This window comes from Nelumbo nucifera, chromosome 3, assembly GCF_055504915.1.
Source record: "Nelumbo nucifera cultivar China Antique chromosome 3, China Antique-T2T, whole genome shotgun sequence".
Classification (NCBI taxonomy): domain Eukaryota; kingdom Viridiplantae; phylum Streptophyta; class Magnoliopsida; order Proteales; family Nelumbonaceae; genus Nelumbo; species Nelumbo nucifera.
In genome coordinates this window covers 19,349,663-19,377,468 of record NC_142651.1, presented here as the reverse complement: position 1 = coordinate 19,377,468, position 27,806 = coordinate 19,349,663, and the positions used below count along the sequence as shown (strand labels likewise).

The 27,806-nt window shown below is 41.3% G+C and overlaps 3 protein-coding genes across 6 annotated transcripts; 1 reads left to right on the top strand and 2 right to left on the bottom strand.

The window, feature by feature from the left end:
* LOC104600233 (uncharacterized) lies at positions 1-4,508 on the bottom strand. Its single transcript, XM_010263090.3, has 6 exons — positions 3,816-4,508; positions 3,495-3,531; positions 3,150-3,386; positions 2,983-3,030; positions 615-1,060; positions 1-474 (listed from the first exon to the last, which is right to left on the bottom strand). The coding sequence occupies exons 1-6, from the start codon at positions 4,115-4,117 to the stop codon at positions 402-404; spliced, it is 1,143 nt and encodes a 380-aa protein (XP_010261392.1). The 5' UTR covers positions 4,118-4,508; the 3' UTR covers positions 1-401.
* Positions 4,509-20,841: 16,333 nt separating this feature from the next.
* LOC104600216 (Galactose oxidase/kelch repeat superfamily protein) lies at positions 20,842-23,864 on the top strand. Of its 3 annotated transcripts, none has more exons than XR_016084685.1 (2): positions 20,842-23,659; positions 23,818-23,864. XR_016084685.1 is itself a non-coding variant. In XM_010263066.3 (2 exons), the coding sequence occupies exon 2, from the start codon at positions 21,852-21,854 to the stop codon at positions 23,169-23,171; it is 1,320 nt and encodes a 439-aa protein (XP_010261368.1). In that variant the 5' UTR covers positions 20,842-21,496; positions 21,618-21,851; the 3' UTR covers positions 23,172-23,864. The 3 variants fall into 3 exon arrangements, 2 of the variants coding, with proteins under 2 accessions (XP_010261368.1, XP_010261359.1); XM_010263066.3 differs by having other exon boundaries at positions 20,842-21,496; positions 21,618-23,864; XM_010263057.3 differs by having other exon boundaries at positions 20,842-21,527; positions 21,618-23,864.
* Positions 23,865-24,109: 245 nt separating this feature from the next.
* GLIP7 (GDSL-motif lipase 7) lies at positions 24,110-27,731 on the bottom strand. Of its 2 annotated transcripts, none has more exons than XM_088902257.1 (5): positions 26,908-27,731; positions 26,588-26,715; positions 25,976-26,224; positions 25,342-25,594; positions 24,110-25,119 (listed from the first exon to the last, which is right to left on the bottom strand). In XM_088902257.1, the coding sequence occupies exons 1-5, from the start codon at positions 27,161-27,163 to the stop codon at positions 24,899-24,901; spliced, it is 1,107 nt and encodes a 368-aa protein (XP_088758383.1). In that variant the 5' UTR covers positions 27,164-27,731; the 3' UTR covers positions 24,110-24,898. The 2 variants fall into 2 exon arrangements, with proteins under 2 accessions (XP_088758383.1, XP_010261380.1); XM_010263078.2 differs by having other exon boundaries at positions 26,905-27,630.
* Positions 27,732-27,806: the final 75 nt, after the last annotated feature.

The window sequence follows — 27,806 nt, the reverse complement described above, 5'->3', positions numbered from 1 at the left end:
ATGGTAAGTCAAAACATGGAATTTTTCTTCTTTAAAAAAATGTACTTTTGACCAATGATGATTGGGGATTTGCCCATTATACAGAAAATTGGGTGTGCTCAAATCACTCCCCCTTTTTCAAAGTATAACTGTTTCTCTCCTGCAGTCTGGGCTAGGAAATTTATGCTATGGTACTAATGAGTTCATAGAAGCACATTGATAAACGTAGATGTCTGCTTAGATTTATTACTATGGACAAATGATAAATTGAAATACAAAACCTGCCTATTATTTCTCTAGCACATGGAAGAAAGAGAGATAGAGCGGCTGTTGCTATCACCCAAGCATCCCACTTGACCAATCAAATAAGAAAAAAGGAACACGGAGATACAACCTGATTTCAAGCACTAACCTTTGATTCCTCAGATCCCTGATGCTGTGTGCTTGAAACAATGGATATTGCACAGTCTGACCGATCTCATCACATCTCCAAAGCTGCCATTCCAACAGTCAAGACAACCAGATATTTATATATGTACATTGTAAGTCATATAGGCCACAATAGATTTAAAGAAAGGAAAAAGAAAAAAAAAAAAATAGGAAGACACTCTTAGCCAATCCAAGTTTTGTCCAACCGATCAATGCTGTTTCTTGCTTTCTCTGGCTGGTCAATGCTGTTCCTTGCCTTATCAGGGCGATCCACGCTCTTTCTTGATTTTTCTCTCCTATCTGTGCTGATTCTTGACTTTTCTCTCCGATCTATGCTTGGTCTAGACTTCTCTCTTTGGTCAACACTGGACCTAGGCTTCTCTCTCTGGTCTATGCTTGGTCTGGACTTCTCTCTGTGGTCCATACTGCTCCGAGGAGCCTCTGACTGATCTATGCTTTGTTGACATCCATTGCTGAGATGCGGCGTTTTCTCAATGGCTAGTATGAACTTCTTGAGATGCCTTAAGTACTCTGGGTAAAGTTCCAGGTTACAGTGGTTCCCTCCTTTAAGCCATAGTGGTTCATACTTCAACTTACAAAGCTCCCAAAGCTGTTTACCATGGGAGCAATCTACAACTTCATCTGCAGTTCCCTGCATGCACCAATAACCAGGTAAAATGGCTTGACAAGTGAGAGCACATTCTAACTCACAAAAAGAATCCTTTGATACTTGCACTAAACCATATATTAAGTTCATGGAGCACGTGTATAATATATGTCCTACTTACCTGCTACAAAGTCGTTCACATCCATCAAATTTCCTCAGGATTTACATCACATTGTTAAGTCATAAATGCATTTAAAGCTCTATAAGTCGAGTTGTTCCATTTCAAGGAAGGAATTAATTTCATTACAAAATAAAGCTTTAGACTCATAATAGACCAATCAGGATTGAACATCCAGAAATAAAGATCCAAGTGGCACCCTCAACTGCTGTTTTTAACCTTAAACCTCAAAGCATTAAGGCTCAGTTTGGAAGGAGTACAAATACAAATATGTAGAGTGCAAAACCTTGTATTTTGTATTATTTTATATGTATTTGCACTGTACATATTTGCATTTGTACTCCTTCCAAACTGAGCATAAGGCTCTGTTTCTTTGCAATGCAAATCTAAACCAGAAACAAATTTTGTACCCAATTCAGTTTTGCATCCATTTGTTTGTAAATATGATGCACTCTTACCTGATACAAAATTTGTATTTTTGTCTCATTTGCATTTGTTGGCAGTGCAAATTTTGCATCTCAAGAGCTGATGCAAAATTTGTACCACCTCTCTCAAATAAAGTGGGAACCACATCATCTAGCTTCCTATCTCACTCTCCATCAAATAACCCTCCTCCTACCTTCATCTAGGAATGGCAACGGGGCGGGGATCATATTCCCCATCCCCGCCCCCGACTCTGAAATTAACCCCCATCCCCGTCCCCAATCCTTGCTAGGGATAAAATTTGTCCTCCATCCTCGATCCCTGACGAGGATGGGTTCCCCGCGGGGACCCAAATCCCCAAAATTTTTTAAGATAATAGTATTTTTTGAAAAATAAATTTACTTAAAATAAAAAAATTTTAAATTATAAATAATGTTTTAAATATGTTTTGATATATATATATATATATATATATATATAATATGAATAATATATGTTTAATATAAATAACATATATATATATAATCGGGGTCAGGGTGGGGTGGAGACCTCAATCCCCCATCCCCGGCCCCGACTGGGGATTCCCATTAATCCCCGTCCCCACCCCATCAAAACAATCCCCATCCCCAACCCCATCGGGGATGGGGAAAATTGCCATCCCTACCTCCATCCTCTTGCATATAAGTTGGGGTCTACACCATTTTACTTCTTAAAAGCAAATTTTTACTTGGATAAGGGCATTCAAGTGGCATTTAGAATCAATAGTTTGTCAAGATCTAGCACTACATGCACACAACCCATGCAAGAGATGTAAAACTGATAGAGCAGTTTGTATTTTATATGTTTGCAGGGGACCATTACAAATGGGATAAATGACATAAAAGTTTTGATTATGCCATGACATCAAACAGATTTAATAGGATATAAGTTCATGACTCAAAACACCTTAAAAAAGAGAACAATAAATGAATAAACACCAATAATAATATTTAACCATTTACTAGCATAGGCTGTAGTTACATTCACATGGAATTCAGTCTATTCAGGGCAGAAATGAAATTGAATTCCACACCATACTGAACTATGAGGAATTCAAATGGCAACCCCACCCCCAATGGATTCGAAGTCTGAAACTGGCACCCCAATTTCAAGCGTTTTTGGGTACTGGACCTAAATGTAGAGTTACAAAATTTCAAACTATGCTAATCAATCCCAAATGCAAACGTTGAAAATTGTTGAAGTTCCTAGCTAAACCTATTACTTTCGGTACCAAAATTGTATCATATTTACATGCCAAGCTAGCTGTAACAAACATTAGAAACAAAAAGAAACCAAATTATATAAAAGTTGGAGGAGAATTACTCACATGGATTATGAGAACTGGGCAGTTAACCAAAGGAATTTTATCAATATTCTGCAGAGAGATGAAATAACAATTTGGATGCTCATCAATGGAGATTCATTAAATATAATATAAATTCAAATGATATAGAAAAATAAAGATTCAAAATATTTTTAAAAAGAAAATGAAACCTTATATATGTCAAACCAGTATGTTCTTTTCACTGGATACATGACTCTAAGGCCAGACATGATCGGACTGTGGAGAATCACTGCTCTCAGCCGAGGCAAACGGGCCGCCAAATCCACAGTAGGGCCACTACCGACTGACTGACCATATAAGATAATGTCTTCCTCCTTGGCTCCATATTTCTCTTCAAGACATCCATAAGCAGCCTCTAGATCGGCATAGGTGTTCTGCTCGCTTGGCTACCAGTAGGCATAAGCATTATAAATCAGCCATTTCTACCCAGAGAAAAGAAAGCAAAACCAGAAATTCTTTTACTTTCCCCACAATTCATGATATAAATATCATACCTTTCCAGAAGACTGCCCATACCCAGAATAATCGTACCTGCAAATTATATAAAAGATCAAGTTTTCTTCCCGAGAGCTCTTCAAATGGGACACATCGCAGAGAATCTAAATTCACAGGTCTCCTACATCTCACACTGCTTATAAGTCCATGTCCATCCTCTTTATTATGTCAAAACAAGAAATTCCCGTAATAATCGAAAAGTCTAGTTAAGCTATAACTCAAAAGATGGTAGTTTTTTTTTTTTTTTTCAAATCAGTTATAACGTTAAGAAAAATTTGAACTAATGTTCCGAATTTTCTACATGTGAAATCAGTACTAACCCCATCAAGTTTACACGCAGATGAAGACTAAGCTCCGTAAAGAGCTCATACATCTGCCCTAAATCGGCAGCGTTGCCATGAGAGTACAACAAGGTCAGAGATGCCGACGGGTTCTTCACATACATCGCAATTATCTCGTTTCCTCTCTTTGTACAGAGTTTCAATACATCAACGTTTTCTCGTTGCGGAACGTCCGAAATCATCAATTTCCCGGCATGTTCATCGACGACGAGCTTATACGACGGAGGATTCGGCGGGAAGAAGGCAAACTTCGCCGCCATTGACGACGTTATGGCACCCATTTCCAGTTAAAATACAAAAAAGAAGGTAAAAAATGGGATCTTTTCTAGTTTGGATCAGATCGGAGGGTGAAAACAGCGTCGGAATCTTACTTTCTGCATCGAACAAGAGGGAGAGAAAGAACAGGAGATGGGGATTGCAGTAGAGAGTGAAGTTGAGGGCTCAGGGCTTTTGGGTCAGGAGTAGGAGAAGTCGGAACGAACGAATCTAGGGTTTTGGCGTAGTTTTGGATCTGTGTTGGTTTTGGGGTGCCGAGAGAAGGGGTGATAGAACAGAGGAAAACGGAGGAAGCACAGGAAAAGGAAATGAATTGGAAAATAAGAAAAAGAGAAGAGGAGAGTAGAGAGAAGCTACGTTACGGTGTGTAATTTGGAGGGATTTCCGGCGTCGAAAGGGAAGTGGCACGTGTGGTACAATTATAAAGCGGACAATCGCTTTATTCGATGGTTTCCGAAGAATTACGCCCTCTCTCCCCACTCCTTGTACAGTACTACAGTACTACAGTCCCGTCCCGTTTCTGGGTTTCTAACTATAACTACAACTACAAGAGTAATGATTGGGTCGCCAGCGTGTTCAAATCGTCTACAGTTGCACTCGAAACACTGAGTTAATTACTATGCCCCACATCAGCTCCATACGCCTGGGGCCATGTATCAGTCTGACGTGGAAAGTGGAAGTCATGGCTTATATTTTAAGCCAACGCTTTTAATTTGCCATGTGGCCAGATCAAGAGTCATTTCTGTCCTATAATTTGTTTTGTTTATTGCTTAAGGATTTTCCTTCTTGTAAAAACTAAAAACGAGAACGGATGGGAGTTGGAATCCGGTCCGTTACGTTACAACTTACAAGGACAGGGACAGCCCTTAAAATGGGGGACAGGGAACACTCAATTTTGCTGAATTCTTTCCCTCTTCACTCGTGTATTATTTGAATCGGTGAGGAGAGAGAAAAAAGGGGGTAAATTCTCGATTAGTACCTTTACTTCGGGCTTAGTGTCACTTTGATTCCAAACTTTAAAATATGATCATTTAGTATCCAAACTTTTAAAACATGATAATCTACCTATTATTAATTAGTTGGGCCAAGGTTTAAAGTATCGATACGATATGAGTTTCGATTGTATTGTATCGGTACTTAGAAATGGCCGAAACTTTATTTTTTTTAGTTTTTTTTTTCACATTTTGGTTTTTTGGGAAGCTTTTAGCATGCTTTTTATTATTAAAAAAGATACGCCCCGTATCGGGCATATCGTATCGATACTTTGAACCATGACTAGGGGTTACCCGAACCGTGGGCCTTTTTTGTGAATCGAACCGGTAGTACCGGTAACCAGAACCAAACCGAAACCAGTCGGTTAACCAATGGTTTGGTTCATCGGTTTTTCGGTTTTGTTGACTTTATAATACTTATTATAAAAATATATAATAAAAATTTATAAATATATATAAAATAGTATATTTTAAATAATAAATAATAAATAATAAATAATATATTATAAATATACATATTTATATATAATGCATATTTATTAATTTATAATATATAAAATATATAATATACATAAATATATAGAAAATATATCAAAAAACATGTATATCGGTCGGTTCGGTTAACCTTTAGCTTTTTAAAAACACCGAACCGAAATCGAACCGACCGATTCGATTAACCGATTTTTTGGTTCAGTTTCGATCAATTCAGTTTTTTGGTTTTTTTTGCTCACCCCTACTGCTAACCAGTCATTAAGTGGCATTTGAAAAAGACACAAATGCCCTTTGAGTGTCATCTAATTTTCTTTATCAACCATCCAAACATTGACAAAAAATTAATAGTCTCAAATTTTTGCCTTTTCTATTAAAAAAAGTCAGGGTCACCATAATACCCACTCAAACGTGACCCCAACTTTCTTGATTTGAGATTGTTATTTTTTTGTCAACATTTAGATGATTGATAAAAAAAAATAATAACACCTTAAGGGTATTTGTGCCTATTTCAAATGCCACTTAATGATTAATTAACAGTTAGTTAATGACAGATACTATATTATCACGTTTTAAAAATTTGGATACTGAATTATCACATTTTAAAATTCTGGGGCCAAAATGACACCAAACCTAAAATAGAGGATACTAATCGGAAATTTTCACTAAATTATCTTTATTTTGGCGTGGGAAAAGGCAATGGTATCCACTGGTAACACAGGCCTGCTTGGTACCACGCCTACCTTCCACTATAATCTGGGTTTTCACTTTTCAGATGATGCAGGCGTGGAGTCCCAGTCCTGCTTGTCAGGATTGCCGCACGTGGAATCTCAGACGCCAGTAAGACAAGGGCCCACCTGTCTCCCCTTCAATCTCTTCCCTTGTTGCAAGTTCATTCACGTTAATATTTGCCACCTGGCAATTTCGTTGACGTGGCAGTATTTTTTGTTTTGAAAAAACAAAATCATACCTATCATAGTTTTCATCGAAATGGCACTGCAAGTGTTGGTTCTTCATTGGCTAGAAAATTCCAACCAAAATACATGAGAGCATTCTCAACTGATCACCACCAGGCACCAGCTCTCACCATTTCTTTTGTTGTCCGAATTATGGAACCAATGAATGATTCGCAGTCGCACAGGTTAGCCTTCATTTCACATCAATATTCACTACTCAAAATTTAATGGTCTAATGGTTTTGAAATCGACAACATGTCGTTGTTCTAGAGGGTTCGTTTGGATGGATGGATCCACCAAACCACCCCTTCGCCTTGCAGAAAAATATGCTTCAAGTCAGCTCCAAAATGGGGCACAGACAAGGAATATTTTTTGCCTTCTTAATTTGATAGCGAGTGTTAGATGAGTCCTGGCCCATTGGGTCCATTTGCTTAACGAAGCCCTTCCATTTTGACCTTCTGTAAACATATAATGTGGTCCACATCTTATCCTCTGTTTAAATTCGAACACAACAGCTGTAGCATCACACTTCAATTATAGACACGCCAAGTCCCTTTCACAATCTCTACAATTCTACATGGTATGGTAGATAGAAGCAAATGCTTGGGTGGGCCCTCCCCAACGTTTTTGGGCCTTAAGAATTGCGGAAAAGTACGGAAACACCTGATACAGATTCTGAATTTCAGCCCCCCCTACTTCTAGACCTCTTCTCCCCTATAAATCACATCCTGCCCATGAATTTGTCATCAATTCACGGTCAGGATGCATTCCTCCTGTACTATGGGGCTATAAAATTTTGATCTGGTCTGATTAGTCATTCTCCCTAAGAATTGTCAATCTATCACACATATACATGTGATCATGGACCCAGTTACTCCAAATTGACCAGACCCAGTGTTGCCTCTGGTTTGGTCTTAGGTCACTGATCCCTTAAGGGTTAAGTACTTAAGTGGGAAGTAATTAAAGCATCTAAATGGACAAAGCAATGCCAAAAGGAGACTTTCGTATGCTGCAAAGTGGATGATGATGGGGTTGAGATGAAGGGGAACACTCCATTTGTAGCAATGGAGTGCCACTAATTTTGACTTTGGGTGAATGGGTTTTCAATGCACAGCAATCTTCATCGATTGTTAGGGCTGAAAAGCCTAAAGTGGAGTGGACCTCAAATCTTTCTTTCTTGGCAGCTAGCTTTTCAAGTTTCATGGAGATCCATGGCCCATTCTCTACCTACCTCCCATCCTTTCTTCTCACTTCTTTCAACATCCCAGCTTTATAAGTCATGGCTTTTCAAAAATCACAATCTTGGTCTCACCCCATTGAAGCGTTTTTGTCCAGATGTTCTTTCGAGTTATATAAAAGTCATTCCTACCACCCACCTTTACAGTTCACAAATGGAGGTTCTCATTCCATGCTTTTTGTCTTGAACCCTTGCAAGTATATGAAAAGTCATTCTTGCTAGTTGTTATAAGCTTTGCAAATCTAATAGAGGCCTTATTTCATTGCAGTACTTTTGTCTTGATCTATTGCAAGGAATAGGAGAACTCATTAATTCTTACAAACTGTTTTTAACAGGTTCTTCTGAATCACACCCATCCTCGTAAGTTTCAAAATTAAAGAAAAAATTACCACTAACATCACAGAGGATGCCAAAAATAAAGCACTCATTGAATACACAAAATCCAAATATGATCTCAATTACTCGAAAGAAGAAGAACAAGGAAATCAAAACTGTAATGGTTCAATGAAAAGCTCCCTAATACCCACATCAGCATTATTTTAATTAAATATATATATATATATATATATATTTTAGATTAAATGGACATTTCCCTAAGGAGGTGATAAATTTGCCGTGCAAATTTATTTGCATTAGTACAAATGTAAAAAATGCAAATTCTTATTTAATTTAATTTTAGAATTTACTTTATTCTGCTTCATGTTTTAATTTATTTCATTTATACTGCTTTCAAACAAAATAAGCTAAAATTTAAAACAAAAATAGATCAGAATATACACTCAGATCATTTGCACTGCCATGGTTTTGCATCAGTACAAATTTATTTGCATTGCAACCAAATACAGCCTAAACCTCAAAAATTGCTGATTCACAAGTAAAACACCTTGTAAGAGGATGGACTTGTACATTGCTATTGTGAACCGCAGAATTCATAAAGCTTATAGGCACGAGACATGCAATTCCTGTACAACATGCATTGATCCATTAGGGCCTCTTATGAGCGAGAAGTGGTGGGATTGTGAGGAGGAGATAACAACAATCTCAGTTGGTCCCCACTTTACAACCTAATGCATGTCCCTACCCAATCAATCTAAGGGTCTAAGCTCTAATTGGCTAGGTAATGTTTTGAAAATTTTCTTTCTGCTTAGGCCATGTTCATTTGCCGGTATCTCGTAGGGTGTAAGTTGGTTAATTGGGTAATTGACCATAATCCCCACGTTCTTACACGTAAAAGAATTTTTTGGGAAGAATTAATTATTCGGATAATCAATACCTTCCTAAAGGATGGGTAAATTACTTATTCACCCACTGAAAATACTAATTCCCTCCTACTTTTCTCCTTTTAATTGGGTAAATGAAAATGCACTCAAATGCTGGCACCGAAGTTACTTAAATAAATAACTTTGCCCAAAAAACACTAACCAAGGTAAACTCAGTTACCCAATAAACAAAAGCAAACTGGACCTAAATAAGGGATCCTTTCCCTTTGGAGGGAACTTCCAACATCCTTATCTTCCCCCATTCCCTAGTATCTTCTCAAATTGATACTTAGTCTCTCTAAAACCCTGATTTCCCCAATTTAAGAGCTTAGACCACTCACACCACCACCACACCTATCCCATACCCCTTTAGTTGGATTGAACTTAAACTCACTTCAATATGATAAAATATACTATCTAATTTTATCTATACTTAAAAAAGCGACATTCCAGCCTTTTCTATGTAGAGTCAAAGCCTTTTTATCACTTTCTTTTTTCATTATTAACCTTCATAAGAAAAGCTGTGAGATACATGGTAAAGTAGTTACTGGGGAACCATCCACATCAAGATCAATTATGCCCATAAGCAGAGTTTAATTGATTTAACTGGATCCCGATTTGTCCGATTCTAATTCAATTATAATTAGATTAAATCCGGGTACGGGTATACTCGATTTGCACCGACATATCCAGTCAAATTGTTGCATCATAATTCAAAACCCCATGATTGCCTTATTTAATTATGACCACTAAAAATATTGCAATTGAGTTTTTTTTTTCTTTTTCTTTTGCGGCCAGGCCGGATTGACCAGAGGAAGCGATTTTGGGCTGACGGTCCAAAATGGATTCCGAAAACAATTGTCCGTAACCCCACCATGTCTAGGTATAAATTGGCTCATTCTTAATTTCTTTATGTGCTTGTTAGTGTCACAAGCGACATGCATTACTTGCTGAAAACAGTTTTTTATTGTTAATTCCTTAATAATATGAATGCGATCCATCAACTGAGACTTGGGATCAAATATATCCTGCTGCCACCAGGGTTGGGATGTTAAAGGGAGAGGGATGGGCTACCAATGACATTATATTGATCTATCTCTTACAACTTACAAAGCAGGTTTCGTTCCCTCAAAATGCTTAAATTAGGCAATCTCTTCACCAAACCCCTCAACCTTGAAGAATGTGGGATTCGATCTTGGTTTGTAGTAATAGGGTTTGAAATCAGAATTAAAATGGCCTATTTTGATTTTAACTGTTTGGTTGGATAGAATTAGAATCCCATTTTCATTTCTAGTAAAATAGCATTTTCCGATTTGAGGGAATGGCCATTTCCTCCCCTTCCATTGGGAACTAAATTCTATTCAAGCTGATTCCAATTCCCATTCCAATTTCTGTCTGAATCAAACATACTATGGAAATAAATAATTTCATTTCTGATTTTAAAGGATTTGGATTTAGGTTCTGATTCTGACTGTGAACCAAATGGATGCTTAGGTGTTCTTTACTGATGTAGAACAAGTTGCTGAAAAGTTTCTAGAAGCTTATGATCTAAAGAAGAAGAAAAGAGGCTAAAAGGGATAATAAAATTTCAAATGGCTATAACTTTTAGGGTAAAATACAAAAACCTCACCTGAAATTTCTGACAATTATAAAAACCTCCTCTATAGTTTCATTTTAACAAATACCTCATTTGAACTTTTCAGAAACTCGACAAACCTCCGTTCCGTCACTATCCAAACGGAAAACATTAGATTGATGCATTGGTTTTTTTCAAAATACCCATTTTACTCTTTTATAAATTATTTTACATACAAAATTATTGAAATAACCCCATTTTAACTCAACAAAAACCTCTTTTAATGATCATTTTAATAATTTTACATACAAAATTACTGAAATATGTTTATTTTTAAGTTAAAATGGAGTTATTTCAGTAATTTTGTATGTAAAATAATTTATAAAAGGGTAGAATGGGTATTTGAAAAAAAACTGATGTATCAGTCTAACGTTTTTCGTCTGGGACAGTGACAGAAAGGAGATTTTTGTCGAGTTTCTAAAAGGTTCAGGGGAGGTATTTATTAAAATAAAACCATAGGAGAGGTTTTTATGATTGTCAAAAATTTCAAAGAACGTTTTTGTATTTTACCCCATTTAAAGTTAATTAGAGTTTCTGTTTTCCACATATAATATGTCAAGACCACAAATTCCATTACTTTGGCTTTTAAAGTGGGTTATTCTAAAAGCTTTTCTTTTATAGTAAGTTTTATATTATTGTTTTAACATATTCTGAATTGGAACTTGTTTAGAAAGCCTTCCACGTGGTTTTAGAGAGGTTAAAAAGTCCAATTAGAAGGTTTACCGTTTCTAATAATTTTACTATTTTGGGGAAGTAGAGGACTTGAGTAAAATTTCTCAGTTTCTTCTCCCCTTTTCGATTCAAAGTTGTGTTTTTCTTTTTAAGAAGATGGTGTTCTCTTATTCTCCCTGCTACATCATTTACAGGCATATTGTCTGAAAATCCTATCGTACTACTCATATATTATATAAAATTTGTATGAAAAATTTCACAACTGTTTTTCTTATTCAGAACACAAATGAGAAACATTTGGACAGTAATTCCTGAAAGTTCTAATAGGGAGAGACCAAATCAACCTCCCACAAGACTGTCCCCCACAACATCCCACACCACATCCCCATCATGTATTATTAGGAATATCTCCTGATGATGATATCATCATTCTTGGTATCATCATCAGGAGATGTTCCCAATACATGGCGGGGATGTGGTATGGAGCGTTGTGGGGGGCTGATTTGAACTCCAACACGGATACTGCTATAATAGTGCTTATACTAAGGCCAAGACAATACTTTCCTCTCTGTCTGGAGTGATGGTTTAATTGGTAGTGGACATGGCTTCCTTCCATTATTTCCGAGGGTAGAAAAGATGGGGTTAGCAAGAATCAATTTCAAGACCTGTACCAAACATTTGGAAGATGGAAAAAGAAAGATAAATAGTCCATAGATGTTTGTATCCACAAACCGTAGCAAAAAACGTAAAATGTTAGATCACTAGATTACTCATTTGGGAATAGAGGTGGCGTGAGGGTCTTGCAAAGATGCCCTAACGGGCAAACCCCACCACACATCCATCCAAGGTTCAAAATATCGTTATCTATCAGTCGATACCTCTCAGGCCATGGTTCAGAGGGTAGCTGGGACTTAAACCGATCCCTCTGAACCGATTTTGAGAAAAATATATAAAACATAAAAAGAAAACATCAATATAGGCCGATACGCCCTATTTAGAACCTTGCATCCATCTATACTATTCTTAGGTAGAATCCGATCTCTCAGTCTCAGTTGCTTTTCATGGTTTCCACATTGTTATGAGCACCCGCACCACACGGCAGCAGTTGAGGCAGCAGCGCGCACACGACAGGCACTGCACGGCAGCGGCACCATGAGCCGTGCGTAGCACCGCGCGGCGGCGGCACCATGAGCCGCGTGCACGCACACCGGCAGCAGCAGCAGAGCGGGGCCCACATGACAGCTCATAGGGTGAGCCCACCCTTATCCGGACACGACAAGAGAACGCGCCTTATCCCTTATCCCTTATCCCATTCTCCCTTATCTTATCCCCTATTCTTAGAAGGAATTGTAGTACCATTAAAAGTAAGTAGTCTAATTAGAAGTAGGAGTTTTGAGTCCGTTTAGGACTAACCTAGCCGAATCCAACAAGGAACCCTCCTCTTGTAATCTCCTATTTAAGGAGACGCTATTATTGAATGAAGATATCGAATATTCAGTCAAGAAAGAGAGTAAAGGAGAGTTCGGTGATCTTTTGGACAAATCACCCCTGAGATAGTCAAAATAGGGCATGTACGCAAGGCCAAGGGCAAGGAAAGATCTGAGGTTCCTGCGGTGGAGCGACCCGTGACGCGATCCTATGCTTGGGTCCATAACATCTTGGTATCAGAGCCAACCGTCATGGGGGAACAGGAGCCGCTGTCTTTCAGAGTCCATGAACTGGAGCATAGGCTCGCAGAAACCAGTATGGAGGTCCGAGAGGTCAAAGATGACGTTCGGGAGCTGCGTTGCCTCTTAGAAGCATTCCTCTCCAGCAAAGAAAAGAACTCAGAGGGACTAGCCTCTACCAGCAGTCGCCACACGGACGGGACAGAATCAGCCAACGAACATCAAGCCACAACACCGATGACTGCAGTTGTCCCCAAGTATAGCCAGCTTGAATTTCCATCTTACGACGGCACCGGAGACCCATTAGGTTGGTTGTACCGCTGCGAGCAGTTCTTCCACAACCAGCGCATAGATGACAGAGACAAGGTCAGCCTGGCAGCCTTCCACCTTACGGAAGAGGCACAACTCTGGTTCTACCGCGTGGAGCAAGAACCCGGGCTCAGCTGGGAAAAGTTCAGGTCCTATTGCCTCCTCAGGTTTGGACCCCCGATGACGAGCAACCCGTTGGGTGAGCTAATCAATCTCAAGCAAATGGGAACCATGGCTGAATATCAACGCCAGTTCCAAACCTTGCTTGCCAGAGCAGCCACGGTTAGACCAGACCAGCAAGTGGACATGTTCACAGCAGGGCTGATAGAACCCTTAAGGGTAGACGTAGAGATGCAACACCCCCCAAATCTGGTTATGGCAATGAACCTCGCCCGCGCCTTTGAACGAAAGATGCAGCTTACTCAGGGACCCTTTAGCATTAGACGGCCAACCACGACTTAGGCACCATCAAGGCCTGTGGGAGTGTCTACCCCTGCGCCCAACAGGGAGCAGAGGACCCACACCGGTAACCCCTCCAGATCAGTATCACAGACAGGGAGCAGCAGGGTGTCACCCCCCATCCGGCGTCTGTCCCGAGCCGAGATGGCAAAACGACGCACGAAGGGGCAGTGCTTCAATTGCGATGATCTATACTCCGCAGGGCATAGATGCAAGAAACTATTCTGCCTTCTAGTAGATGAGACTGAAGAGGATGAGGAAGAGCCGTCACCAACTGAACTCGAGATCTCACTTCACGCAATCATAGGGATTAGAACCTCCTAGACGATGCAACTAAGGGCACTAGTGACGGGGAAACCCATGCGCATTCTAGTAGACTCTGGAAGCACCCACAATTTCATCAGCAATAAGGTGGCCCACAAGTTAGAGTTGCCCATGGAAGTCAGGCCATAACTATAGGTAGCCGTGGCGAACGAGGAAAGAGTCCACAGCCCTGGTATCTGCAAGAACACCAGAATTCAGGTTGAAAAAGAATCCTTCCGAGCAGATTTATTTGTACTGTCCTTGGACGAATTTGACATCGTCCTAGGCGTCAAATGGCTGATCACGCTAGGCCCAATCCTGTGGGACTTCGCTGCCCTGACCATGACCTTCCACTTAGATGGAAAACCGGTTACTTGGCAGGGAACCCGGACAAGGACCAAGACACAACTGCATGCACTCCAGGGGGAGAATTTGCGCACAACGGATGTGGAGAGACTTCTCACCGATTACTCAGCCGTTTTCCAAGAATCCAAGGGCCTCCCACCTCCTAGAGCCTGCGACCACCGGATCCCTCTAATTGTAGGGTCAGACCCGGTCGTGGTTCGGCCCTATCGCTACCCCCACCGACAGAAAGATGAGTTAGAGAAGCAATGCGCAGATATGCTACAACAGGGGATCATTCGGCCCAGCCACTCCCCTTTTTCCTCCCCAGTTCTGTTGGTACCCAAACAGGATGGGACTTGGAGATTTTGTGTAGACTATAGTGAACTCAACAGCCGAACTATCAAGGATAAGTTCCCGATCCCCATCGTAGATGAATCATTGGACGAACTCCACGATGCACAATTCTTCTCGAAATTAGACCTCAGGTCAGGCTATTTCCAGGTCAGGATGTCTTCTGCAGATGTTGAAAAGACAGCATTCAGGACGCATCATGGCCATTTCGAGTTCCTAGTTATGCCATTCGGCCTCTACAACACCCCTTCCACATTCCAGACCCTGATGAATGAAGTCTTCCACTCCCACCTCCGTAAATATGTACTGGTCTTCTTCGACGACTTCTTGGTCTATAGCAAGACGTGGGTGGAACACATTCAACACCTGTGGGTCGTGCTTGAGCTCCTAAAGCAGCACTGACTCTTACTTAAAAGATCCAAGTGTTCCTTTGGGGAACACCAAGTACTTTACCTTGGACATGTAATCAGCGGGCAAGGTGTAACTGTGGACAGCTCCAAGATTCAGGCCATTAATGACTAGCCCCGACCACAATCCACCAAGGCCCTCCGTGGGTTCCTAGGGCTAACAAGGTACTACCGAAAGTTCGTACAAAATTACGGCCTGTTAGCAGCCCCGCTTACCAACCTGCTCAAGAAAAATGCCTTCCACTGGGATAGCACAGCCGATGCAGCCTTTGTAGGCCTAAGGGAAGCCCTCTCTTCCACACCAGTCCTCCAGCTACCGAACTTTGATCTCGAGTTCACAGTCGAGTGTGATGCTTCCGGCACAGGCATAGGAGCCATCCTTCAATAGCAAGGGCACCCGATAGCCTTTTCAGCCGCAAGCTAGTTGACCGCCATCTCAAATTACCCGCCTATGAACGCGAGCTCATTGGCCTAGCCAAGGCAGTAAACACTGGAGGCCGTACTTGTGGGGCAGACCCTTTGTCGTCAAACACAGACCACTATAGCCTCAAATACTTGCTGGAACAACGACTGACCACCTCCCTACAGCAACATTGGGTCAGCAAGCTTCTGGGGTTCGACTTCCGAGTGGACTATAAGGCAGGATCCTTGAACCGTGCAGCAGATGCCCTGTCCCGACAAGAAGAAGATAGTATGCTCCTCCATGCGATCTCCCAACCACGAGCCACCCTACTAGAAGACATTCGGAACACACTGCCACAGTCATCAGAATGGAACAACCTAGTCCAACAAATACAGTCGGGGTCTGCTAACCCGAACTGGTCTCTCCACGATGGGCTGGTATTTTACAAAAAGAAGATCTACCTACCTGCCGATTGCCCCCTCATCCCCTCCATCATCGCTAGCATACACCACTCGACACACGAGGGCATTCAAAAAACGCTGCATCGCATTCATGCTGACTTCCACTAGCAAGCTATGAGGGTCTCGGTACGGGACTTTATCCAGAACTGTGCAGTGTGCCAATAGAAAAAATGGGAAAATCTGCACCCCGCAGACCTGCTCCAACCCCTCTCCCTCCCAACGCAGATATGGGCCGATATTGCCATGGATTTCATTGAAGGGCTGCCCAAAGTCGGGGGGAAGTCAGTCCTGTTCGTGGTAGTGGACCGGTTCTCCAAATATGCTCACTTCCTCCCTTTATCCCATCCTTATACCACAGTCTCGGTCGCCCATACCTTCTTCACCCACATTTTTCGCCTACATGGACTCCCCGAGTCCATCGTCAGTGACCGGGACCTGATCTTCACAAGCACATTCTGGAAGGAGCTCTTTAGATTACAAGGCACGACCCTCGCCTTCTCCTCAGCCTACCATCCACACAGTCAGACGGCCAAACAGAGGTGGTGAACCGGACAATTGAGATGTACCTTCGCTGCTTTGTGGGTGACCAGCCGCGCCGCTAGGAGGAGTACCTCCCATGGGCTGAATACTGCTACAATACATCCTATCACTCCTCCCTTGGAATGACTCCCTTTAGAGTTGTGTACGGTCGAGATCCTCCATGCCTTCTGTCCTACGAGCCGGGCTCAACGCGGCTGGAAGAAGTGGACCACAGCCTCCAAGCTCGCGATGCCCTCCTGGTCGAAGTCTCCTTGCGCTTACAGCAGGCGCAGGCACATATGAAACACGCCTACGATCAGCAGCACCGCAAAGTCACCTTCGAACTAGGGCAGTACGTTTGGCTGAAACTCCGAACATACAGGCAGTTGTCCCTCAGGCACCGGGGGCCCCCTAAGTTGGCCCCCAAATTCTACGGGCCCTTCAAGATTCTAAGGAAGATAGGAAAGGTAGCTTATCAACTCGAGCTCCCGGAGCACAGCAGGATCCATGACATCTTCCATGTATCCCTCTTAAAGCTTTATGTTGGCACTCCTCCCGACCATGTGCCTCCCCTACCCCCTTTGCAGGAGGGCAGACCTATCCTCCAGCCTCGTGCCCTCATCCGGTCCCGCATCCATCAAGGCACATTCGAGGTTTTAGTCGAATGGGAGGGACTACCCCCAGCAGAGGCGACCTGGATTCCCTGGACCGACCTCCACAACGCTTATCCAGACCTCGAGCTTGAGGACAAGCTCGTAGTCCAGGAGGGGAGTGATGTTATGAGCACCCGCACCACACGGCAGCAGTTGAGGCAGCAGCGCGCACACAACAGGCACCGCACGGCAGCGGCACCATGAGCCGCGCACACGCACACCAGCAGCAGCAGAGTGGGGCCCACACGACAGCTCATAGGGTGGGCCCACCCTTATCCGGACACGACAAGAGAACGCGCCTTATCCCTTATCCCTTATCCCATTCTCCCTTATCTTATCCCCTATTCTTAGAAGGAATTGTAGTACCATTAAAAGTAAGTAGTCTAATTAGAAGTAGGAGTTTTGAGTCCGTTTAGGACTAACCTAGCCGAATCCAGCAAGGAACCCTCCTCTTGTAATCTCCTATTTAAGGAAACGCTATTATTGAATGAATATATCGAATATTCAGTCAAGAAAGAGAGTAAAGGAGAGTTCGGTGATCTCTTGGACAAATCACCCCTGAGATAATCAAAATAGGGTTTGAACGCAAGGCCAAGGGCAAGGAAAGATCTGAGGTTCCTGCGATAGAGCAACCCGTGACGCGATCCTACGCTCGGGCCCATAACACACATTATGATTAATTAGACCAAAGCCATGAATTTAGATATGGACCAGGTTTGGAATATTATTTCAATTGCTTGCTTGTTGCTTCCGACTTGAACATAATTTGAGCTAAGAACCTACTTTAAATTATGGTTTCAACTCTTGGTATTATTTAATATTACAGATTGAATTGATGTAAACCAGCACTCAGCAAGCCTTTCAGTGACTGTATATCATCAAGACATACTCATTTGGGATCATTTAGGAACTGCATGCCCTCGTGATGGACATTAGCGCCCTGGTCCAGCAAAATTGTGACTTGGGACACAGATAAACAAAAGTGAAATTAATCATATATGGTGAATTGGCCTTTGAAGGTCTGTAACAGGCACCACTGTGTTTGATGGAGAATTATTTGAATCAGACAAACCATGAGTTCATGACATTTTAAGAATCACCCTCTAGCCAAACCCCAAGGGTTATTTTAACCTTTTAATTAAGTAGGCTGTAAATGGTATCGATTTTTTTGCATTTGAATTTGATCCAAATATGGATCCACCCCAAGTTCTTATATTTGCCAAAGAATCAAAGGTTTCAAGTCTCATAGAAACACATAATGATCCTTTGTCATCACTGGGGATATGCCAAATTTATTAAAAATGGAATGGACCCTAATAAAGTCCCCTAGACAATATCAAAGCCATTAATTTCTAGCTCTTTCTATTACTTACATATAATATTTTAATTATTTTATTTTCATTTATTAATAATATGAAAATCCAAGCCCAATCTGAATCAGTGGATAATATCTGGTTTGAATCAGAATATTAATGAATTAAGGCATATCCGATCCAATCCTACCATCAAGCAGAACTTGTTCAAATTGAACCTTATTGAGAGGTTCACTTGCAATTTGCAAAATATGGTTTTATTTCAGAATGCGATCAACCAGTACAATATGAAGCTAGAATGGTTACTGTAATCCCCTCTCTGAAATGGGAATCTGCATGCCAATGCTGAAACCCTGGCAGAACTGCACTATTTAAACTTAAACTGGTTTGAAAAAGTGGGATTCCTGTAGCCTAGCACCCTCTATTACAAAGTATAAAAGCAATCTGTAAGTTTCTGTGGAACCCCATTCACATTCATCAACACTCAAGTACAATCACTGCACTAGCACCATCAGGCACCTACTTTAAAAGTGAAATACCACTGAAGTAGTATACCAATCAACACTGATGCTTCCTTTCTGAAAGTGAAACACCATCCCAGTACAACCAATTAAAAACAAACAATGAACACCTCACCACCATACAAGTAAATGAGCAGAGTCAGATCTTCAACCATATGTTCTAGGCATTGTTTGTAGTTGTAGATCGAGCTTCTTAATCAGGATTTTACTGTCCAATTAAATGCAATAGTACTCCATTTTTTTTTTTTTTTTGTCTCTAGTCTCTACTGATCTGTTAAAGTTGGGCCAATTTAATGGTGGGTCCATGGAATAAGGGAATAGCTACCAAACTATTGAGGACTCGGACCAATCTACGTACAGGTCGTCTTCTGTTCCAGGACAAAATATTCAGCCTGACCTACAGGCTACAGCATATTCTAATGCACTAAAATGCAGCATGGAAATCAGAAATATCAGATGAACTTAATTCAGAGATCAGAGCATTCTTTAACTTTTATAAAATGTTATCTTCACTGTGAGAATAAGTACCATGAAAGCATAAGTGCAATGGCTCGGCTTGGTGAAGCTAATTTTTGACATTTCAATATATTAAATGGGACACAGCTTCATTAGTGGGATCTGATTCTCTAGGAGTGCAGCACGAGGCAGGTTACTATGACTCTAGATTGCATCTCCTTATCCAGGAGGTTAACAAGTTGTCAAAATTTCCAGCTCATTTAAACGGGGACAGTTGTCTTGTTGGGCTTGGCTTTGCCCAGCTACTATCAGCTGTGATGCTCTTTAATTTGTTGGGTCTGGCCCATTGCCTACTGTGACAGTGTGGCCTGAGGAATTGTGAACAGCGTAGGGGCATGCAGCCTTGTCAAGGCGGTTCAGTGAACCAACCCCTCATGCTGTAAGTACGATCGGGTGGATGAGCAGCCTCGTAAAAATATGGCTTTAACAAGTGAATGAATATAATCACACTGTATGTATCATCATCATGAATTCTGCTCAGACTCCGGAGTCCGGACCCAGTAACAGAGCGAGCGTAGTCAGGTAGAGGACGCGCGGCATCGTTCAGATAGAGTTGATTAGAGGCTCGATCGGCATTTGGCAACCTAATGGTCTTTTTTCGAGCCAGTCCAACATCCAGATTGATGGGTTGGGTTAGGTCTGGTTTTCCGAGGCCCTGCCAGGCAAACCCAGTTTTAATACATAGGTTTGGTATTTTCCATCCCAACCCAACTTTGAATCCAACTGACCCTTCACCTCCGGTTCCGAACCAATAACTAATCAGTTCTAGACCCAGAATTGAATCAATGATAATCCAGTCTGATCAACTTGGTTTATGATAATATAGCTTCAACAAAAATAGTAAAGTGCTTATATATATATATGTTGAGAAAATAATAAGCGTTTATATATTATTAACTATATAATCAATTCTAATCCAATTATTAATTTGGACACAAACAATAAATAGAATCATCATGAACCATGTAATCAGTTTGGTCAGTTGTAATCTATCTATCAAGTAGACCCGACTCAGTATTGACAGCTCTATGTAGGTTGCCTGTTTATGGTTGCATTCTAATTCCCAATACCTTTTTGTAGCCCATTTCTGATTTCTCATCGGCCAAGCCAAAAAAAGGGTGCAGGCAGGACCCGAGAAGCAAATTGCAGTATATGATGTGATAGGAGACAATCCACCGATTGGAATAATGGGCCTCTCTCTCTTGCTTCCATCTTTTTCTTTTTCTTCACTTGTAGTACATTCCGCAACAACTTCCATAGAAAAACAACAACTCCGGAATCTTGATGGGGTTGAAAAAGTGCAGGCACCTACCATTTGACAAGCACTGTGATCCATATCCGAAGGTGGAGGTGGAGGTGGAGGGGCGCCTTTTGAGTTTTGGCCATGAAGATCATTGTCGTGGCATGCTGCCGAGTTGCCAACTGCCAAACAATTCCTCAATCTTCGCCCTGTTTGATTGGTGGGCTGGAGCTTCAAATCAACGAGAGAGTTCAGACTTGTTGGTAGAGTTGGGAAAATCATATATAATATGGTATAGAAAATGATCTTCATGTACGGTGATGCATGCCAGCGTGGGCGTGGCTGTGGGTTCCAAATGAGATAGAGAGAGAGAGCGCATCGTTTGACTGTTTGAGCCGCTTCACATATTTTACGCGCCGTTTCCCCCATAAAATAATCAGATTTCTCACTAGCGATAATAAAAAATTCACATTGGCAATACAGCAGACACAGAAAGGGCCAGAGGCTCAGCGAGGGGAGGGACTTCTGTCTTCTGTGCACCGACTAGAGATAGAGACAGAGAGGGGTTGGCCTGTTGGCCTGTTGGTGTTGGTGTTGGGTGGCTTCCTTCTTCCTTTACGTGCCTGGACAATTCTGAACGGCGTTTGTTCCTCAGGGTAACAGAGGCTGAAGAGGGGTAAGTGCTTGTGTTGAGAATCGAATCGAAGGTACCCTTTTGATCCTGGAATTTTGGTTTTCTTTACCCTTTTTTTTTCTGTGCATTAAAGTTTCGACTTTTCTTGATCGTTTTGACTCAGTAATTGGATCTCTTGAAGAAGTATTTCTTTTGATCTGAGCTGCGCTTCTCATTGCCAAGTTACGGATTTTAGGGTTTAGGATCTTTGGGCTTCCATTTTGGTGGAAGAAAATGCCTGATTGCATGGGAGATTTCGGGTGTCATAACATGTGAATTAGGGTTTAGATTTGGGTGTTCAATTTATCAAAACTATCATTGTAACTGGGAGCTCAGATTGTATTTGGTTTCTGAAACAATGAGCGGAGATGGAGGAGGGGTTTCTGAATCTGGAGCTGGAGAATTAGGGTCCTCATTGTCCAGAAATGACGTTTACCAGGAAGATGACAGTTGTTCTAAGGCAGTTTCACCTTTGGGGGCACCTAGGTCGAGGAACACTAGCCCTTCTGGCAGAGCTGGATCGAGGAATACAAGCCCTTCTAGGCAGAAGGTGGTCAAGACCAAGCCACGCGGCTTCGACGAAGAAACTGCTGCCACATTTGCTAAACCTGTCCATCCTGATGTTCAGATGGAAGACAATATATGGGCAATGTTACCGGAAGACCTGCTCAATGAAATTCTAGCTAGGGTTCCCCCATTCATGATCTTCCGACTCCGGTCCGTGTGTAAACGGTGGAATTCGATTCTCCAAGATAGTAGCTTTCTTAAGTTCCATTCAGAAGTGCCATCGCATGGGCCCTGTCTTCTCACATTCTGGAACAACTCGCAGATCCCTCAGTGCTCCGTCTTCAGCTTGCCGTTGAAAACATGGTATAAAATCCCATTGACATTCTTACCACAGTGGGCATTCTGGCTAGTTGGTTCTTCTGGGGGTCTTGTTTGCTTCTCCGGATTAGATGGGTTAACTTTTAAGACATTGGTCTGCAACCCCCTCACCCAAGCTTGGAGGACGTTGCCCAGTATGCATTATAACCAGCAAAGGCAAATGATCATGGTTGCCAACCGGACAGATAGATCGTTCAAAGTGATTGCCACAAGTGATATTTATGGTGACAAGACACTACCCACTGAGGTCTATGATTCCAAGCTTAACACTTGGTCAGTTCATCAGATAATGCCTGCCGTTAATCTTTGCTCCTCTAAGATGGCGTTCTGTGACTCAAGGCTTTACCTGGAGACCCTTTCTCCACTTGGTTTGATGATGTATCGCCTAGACACAGGGTGCTGGGAACATATACCAGCTAAGTTCCCTCGTTCCTTGTTGGATGGATATTTGGTAGCTGGCACACAAAAGCGATTGTTTCTGGTTGGAAGGATAGGACTTTATAGTACTCTACAGAGTATGAGAATTTGGGAGTTGGATCATACGAAGATTATGTGGGTGGAGATAAGTAGGATGCCCCCAAAGTATTTTAGGGCACTTTTGAGATTATCAGCGGAGAGGTTCGAATGCTTTGGACAGGATAATTTGATCTGTTTTACATCATGGAATCAAGGGAAAGGTCTTCTTTATGATGTAGATAAGAAAGTATGGTCTTGGATTGCTGGTTGTGCTCTTCAGTCCTACAACAGCCAGGTCTGTTTCTATGAGCCAAGATTTGATGCTTCCATCCACTGAGAAGGGCAGTGCACTTTGTGGCAATGCCTTCCAATTGTTGGAGAGAGTTTCATGGTTTATCATCATTTGCTTCACCTTTTTTTCCTCAATCTCTGCCCCCTCCCTGTCTCTGCACATTTATCCATCCATCCATGAGTTAGATTTCCGTTTTTCTTACTTAACTGGCTGCAAAATGGTATCCAGTTGCCTTTCTATCTTAGCATATTGTTTTCATCATCCTAAGAGAGCACCACATTCAGGAATTTAGCATCAACTGCTCCATCTTAGAGAAACAAGTCTTAACTCCATGGTTTGCTTTTAAATTACCAATGAAATTGGGATAAAGGCTTGGTCGTTGACATGACTTCATTGCTTCACTAGTTAGATTCTTGGTCAAGGAGTAAACATGTCAGATGAAGGCATCATGGATAGGGAGGTCCAGAAATGAATACAAGAAAGTTTTGGATTTTCTAAAATTCATATATACTGTCTAAAAATATTCAACACATGTAAGTGGCTCTTTCTAGAGTCTGGTACTTCCCTTTGTTATCAATTTGTTGCTGCAATTTGATTGCAAGAGAAGTCTAAATGGCATACTCTTGTTGCTTTATTTTTACTTTATCTTCCATTCTTTTTTGATTTCTTTGACTTGCTTTTTATGGTGTAGTATTCTTGAGCAAGTATCAGTAAATGGCTACTAGGTGATTGCTGAAAGTTGGGCTGTTCGCCTGTTCCATTCAAATGTCTATATGGTTGTTGATGTTCGAATTGCTATTGTTAATGTAGTGGTAAGGTCTTCATACACCTAGACCAAATATTTCTTCCTCAGAATTCTAGTGCTTCATTGCTGATTCTCAGTCTAGAAGAATGAATTTTGGACCTTTGTTGCCAATCCAAGTCTGCCAACTAGTTGAATGCTTCTGGTCGAATACAGAGGTGTTCTGCACCTAGTCAAAGGGACATACATTGTGTCATAGATGGACTAACCCCAAATTAGTACACACACGCACAAACTGACATCATTGAACTCCAATATGAAGAATATAAATTACCATGCAGAAACAGTTGGAGGAAAAGGATATCATGAAATGAACCAAGAAGGCTAACTATTGTACAAGATAAAGAATTATATTTATTGGTACTGGTTGCTTCCAGAGGCCAATTTAAATATATTCTCTTTGGGGATGTAATAGGATGATCTTGTCCTAGAAGCTTGAATTTGATTTTCATTAACAAACAAAAAGTAATGAATTAAGTAAACTTCCATATTTTTCAGGGAAGGGGGTTGCTTTTGCCATATTTAACACATTGAGTTGTTCTGGTGGCTTCTACTGTTGATGGTCCAGCTAGAATTGCATTGCCATTGCTTTACTTAGGACTAGTTGAATGCCACGTACAAGAGGAGAGAGGGGAGGTAGTGGCAATAAGAAAATAAATAGACTAGAGTTTTTGGATGGTTGTCTGGATACGAGGCCAAGGCAGATATTAGCATTATATAGTAAAGATGGTTGGCCTGAAGAAGCAATGACTTGCCAAGTGTTTTTTTTAGCATTAAGGTACTTCTGATCAGTACCTCTGTTTTTTTTTTCAGCAAAAACTAACAGGAACCAAGCAAACGCAGCTTTAAGAAAATAGATTGGGTGGATGGAAAATATGATGCACAATCTTGTTATCCTGTATTCCAATTTCCAATCAGTCATTCTGTCATTGCATATACAGTAGTTGCTTGTTTCTCCACATTTCATTTTTTATATCTGTGCCAGCTGGTAGACGCTGATTGGGTAGCAATCAGTTGCAGACTTGCTGTAGCCCCTGTTGGCAACAATGGCATTGACAGCTTGGGTTGGGTGGAAGGAATCCCAGAAAATGTACTGGTTTCTACTCGAGCATGGCAGCTGTAGAGGAAGGCAAGTCAGAGCCCCTCCATACCTCCCATTCCCACAGCAGGCTTTGTTTGGTACAGTAAACTCTGCAACATGAGGTGGCAACTTAGAAATATGAAGAAAGGTAATCAAGATCTAGCCCAAATGGAATTCAAGAACACAAGAAAGTTTTCATTTATGTTTACTAGAAAAGCTATGAATAAGAGTTCTATGTTTCTAGCCTACATGTCTAATGAGATTCTCAAAGCCTTGAAACACCTCTTTGCAAGAGTCCTTTTAAAAAAAAATGAATGGCAATGGGTACTAACCGTATTCATTAGGGTTGATGACCATGTCATAGAAAACGTCAAATATGTTATGATATACAAAGAATGAGCCTGGAAGGGTGGAATTGAGGCTGCTTGCTAGCCGCATGAGACGATCATTGAATAAAACTGCCAAGTCGTTGATCCGCTGAATGCAACCATTCTTGCCATTTCCTTTGGATAGTTGATCGGGTATGCATCCAATTGGGCCAACTCCCCCCAGAACCATCTTCCTGGCGCCCAAACCATACAATTTCTGCGGACAGTGAAACCACTATCGTCAGACACAATTATGATCTTTGGGGTTATGATTTAGCAAGAGGACGCTGACAAATATAATCTAAAAGCTAGTCTTCATAGCAGAAGTTTTCATCTTTGCCTTTGGCATGGTGATATTGTGGACTTGTGGTGGTCTCTAAGAGAATCTCTAGCATTCATTAGCGGGTGGTAATAGAGGCTCTGTTGGGTTTCGATAACAAAGTCTCTCTATTTTTTTCTTCTTTTGTTACCGTGATTTTAATTGCGGGCTTAAAACTGATTCTTTTGCAAAGGCCTGATGCACCGCCATTGATGGGTTTTTTGAGATTATATTTTCAGCAAAGGGCATTGATCACAGAGTTTTATAGTTGGTGATTACCGTTAGTTGTTGAGATAAGGCCCTGATGAGGAGATCTGCAAATTCTTCTCCGCTGTAGATTTGGCTACTGTTGGAGATGGTGGGGTTGAGGTAATTGTTGATGTAGTCATTGCTACCGATTGTGACGATGAAAACTGATTTTGCAAGGTACCTGGATAGGGCCTCGAGGCTCTGGAACAATGGCGGTAAGTCGTGCTTCACAGTCTTCTCAAATAATGCTATCTGTCCATCAAAGGTTATTCGTGCTCCCTTCAAATCAATGAAAAAAACAAAAGTTAAAATGATATGGCCCCTGTACAAATCTTCCTGTGCTTGATATTTGAAATGAAATTGCTCAAATACTTCTAATATCTTGTAACAAATCAGTCAAATTTGAGGCCTTATAATCTGGGTTAATTACTGCTACAGTAATCAGTAATCACATTTTATAAAGATGAAAATTTCCTTCCTGGATTCTCCAAAAGTAACTCTTTGGGAAGCACTGAACTTGCATTATTTTGATATCCTCTGAAAAGTACTATGTAAAGGAAAGAAGAAATAAGAAGAAAAAACAAAGACCCAGTATGTTTTCGGATTTACTAAAGAAACTGAGCAAAGGGTAGGGATATATACATAATTCTTGCCGCTTTCGTCGAGGATTCCAGCCGCTGCCGATGCATAGTTGACTCCTTTCAAGATGTTCATTCCTTTTGATAGTGGACTTAAATATGGTGGTATAAGCGGTAAGCCCAATAACCGAGCTAAAATTAATAGAAATTAATCAGATAAGAGAGACACAGTGAGTGATTCGATGGGTATGAACTATGAAGCAACAATAAAAACGAAAAGGGAAAAAAAAATTGGATGGTCAAATTAGATTTGGAATATGAAGCTCTCGATGTTCTTGGAGACACAACATGCTGAAGTGTTGTATTAACATGTGATATTACCACCATAATCGACGACGGTGAGGCCGTTGCAGAACCGACCAGTTGGGAAACCAAAATCAATCCCGTAAGGCAAGTAATCTGCTCGTGCAATGCTGGGTATATAGTTATTGTTGCCACCATCGTTCAATGAATCTCCAAAGATGAACATGGCTGGTGTAAGTGGGCTATCTTGGCTTCGGACGGCAAGAACAGCAAACCCAAATAGCACTAGAGACAGAGATCTGAGAAATGGTACAAGAACTAAAACTCCTTTCTCCATCTTCCCTGTCCGGGCTTCCCTTAGGGTTTGCTGCAAAGAGCTTCTCTGAGCTGAGCCAAGTGTTCACACTTGTTGCACCTTCTAGTCATGTTCCTGGACCAGCTAGCCAGGTGGGGGTTGTTAGAAGTTGCTATCAATTTTACCATGTGGTAGTCTTGGAAAAGCGCGCGTACTTCATATTTTCCGCACTTTGTTTTTTGATCGGTATCATATTTTCCTTACTGGTGTAAATGCTTTGAAGCAGGGGTTCCCAAAGTAAGCTTCTGGGATGTAGTTTGAATTTCAGAATCCAGAGTTTGCAGGTTTTGGACGGAGGACGATGGCAATTCGACGTAGAGATTTCATTAGTTTACTTGGATAAAGAATAAATAAACTAATAAAGAGCGACCCAGAACCGGAAAGGGAAAGATGTAACAGATCTGGTGATGCCAAGCAATGAAGCCATTAAACTGTGATGTTAACTCACCAAAAATTTTTATAGATCAACACTCGAAAAATGGGGGCAGGGCAGCGAGTCCTATATTGTTAAGGCACTCTAATCTGCTGGTTCGACTGGTTTGGATTATTCAAACTCAATCCATCCTTCCATTTTCTTTTGAAGCGAAAGAACTTGCCCTTCAAGAATGTTTTCTTCCCTCTTATT

Bases quoted from the DNA above. Each gene is read 5' to 3' on its own strand.
- LOC104600233 (XM_010263090.3), bottom strand. From the start codon at position 4,117: ATGGGTGCCATAACGTCGTCAATGGCGGCGAAGTTTGCCTTCTTCCCG. The intron at 3,532-3,815 runs GTTAGTACTGAT...TATAATTTGCAG, and splicing joins CTGCGTGTAAACTTGATGGG to GTACGATTATTCTGGGTATG. The intron at 475-614 runs GTTGGACAAAAC...TTGGAATGGCAG, and splicing joins GCAAGAAACAGCATTGATCG to CTTTGGAGATGTGATGAGAT.
- LOC104600216 (XM_010263066.3), top strand. From the start codon at position 21,852: ATGAGCGGAGATGGAGGAGGGGTTTCTGAATCTGGAGCTGGAGAATTA.
- GLIP7 (XM_010263078.2), bottom strand. From the start codon at position 27,163: ATGGAGAAAGGAGTTTTAGTTCTTGTACCATTTCTCAGATCTCTGTCT. The intron at 26,716-26,904 runs GTAATATCACAT...TATTAATTTTAG, and splicing joins CACCGTCGTCGATTATGGTG to CTCGGTTATTGGGCTTACCG. The intron at 25,595-25,975 runs GTAATCACCAAC...CACTGTCCGCAG, and splicing joins CCTTATCTCAACAACTAACG to AAATTGTATGGTTTGGGCGC.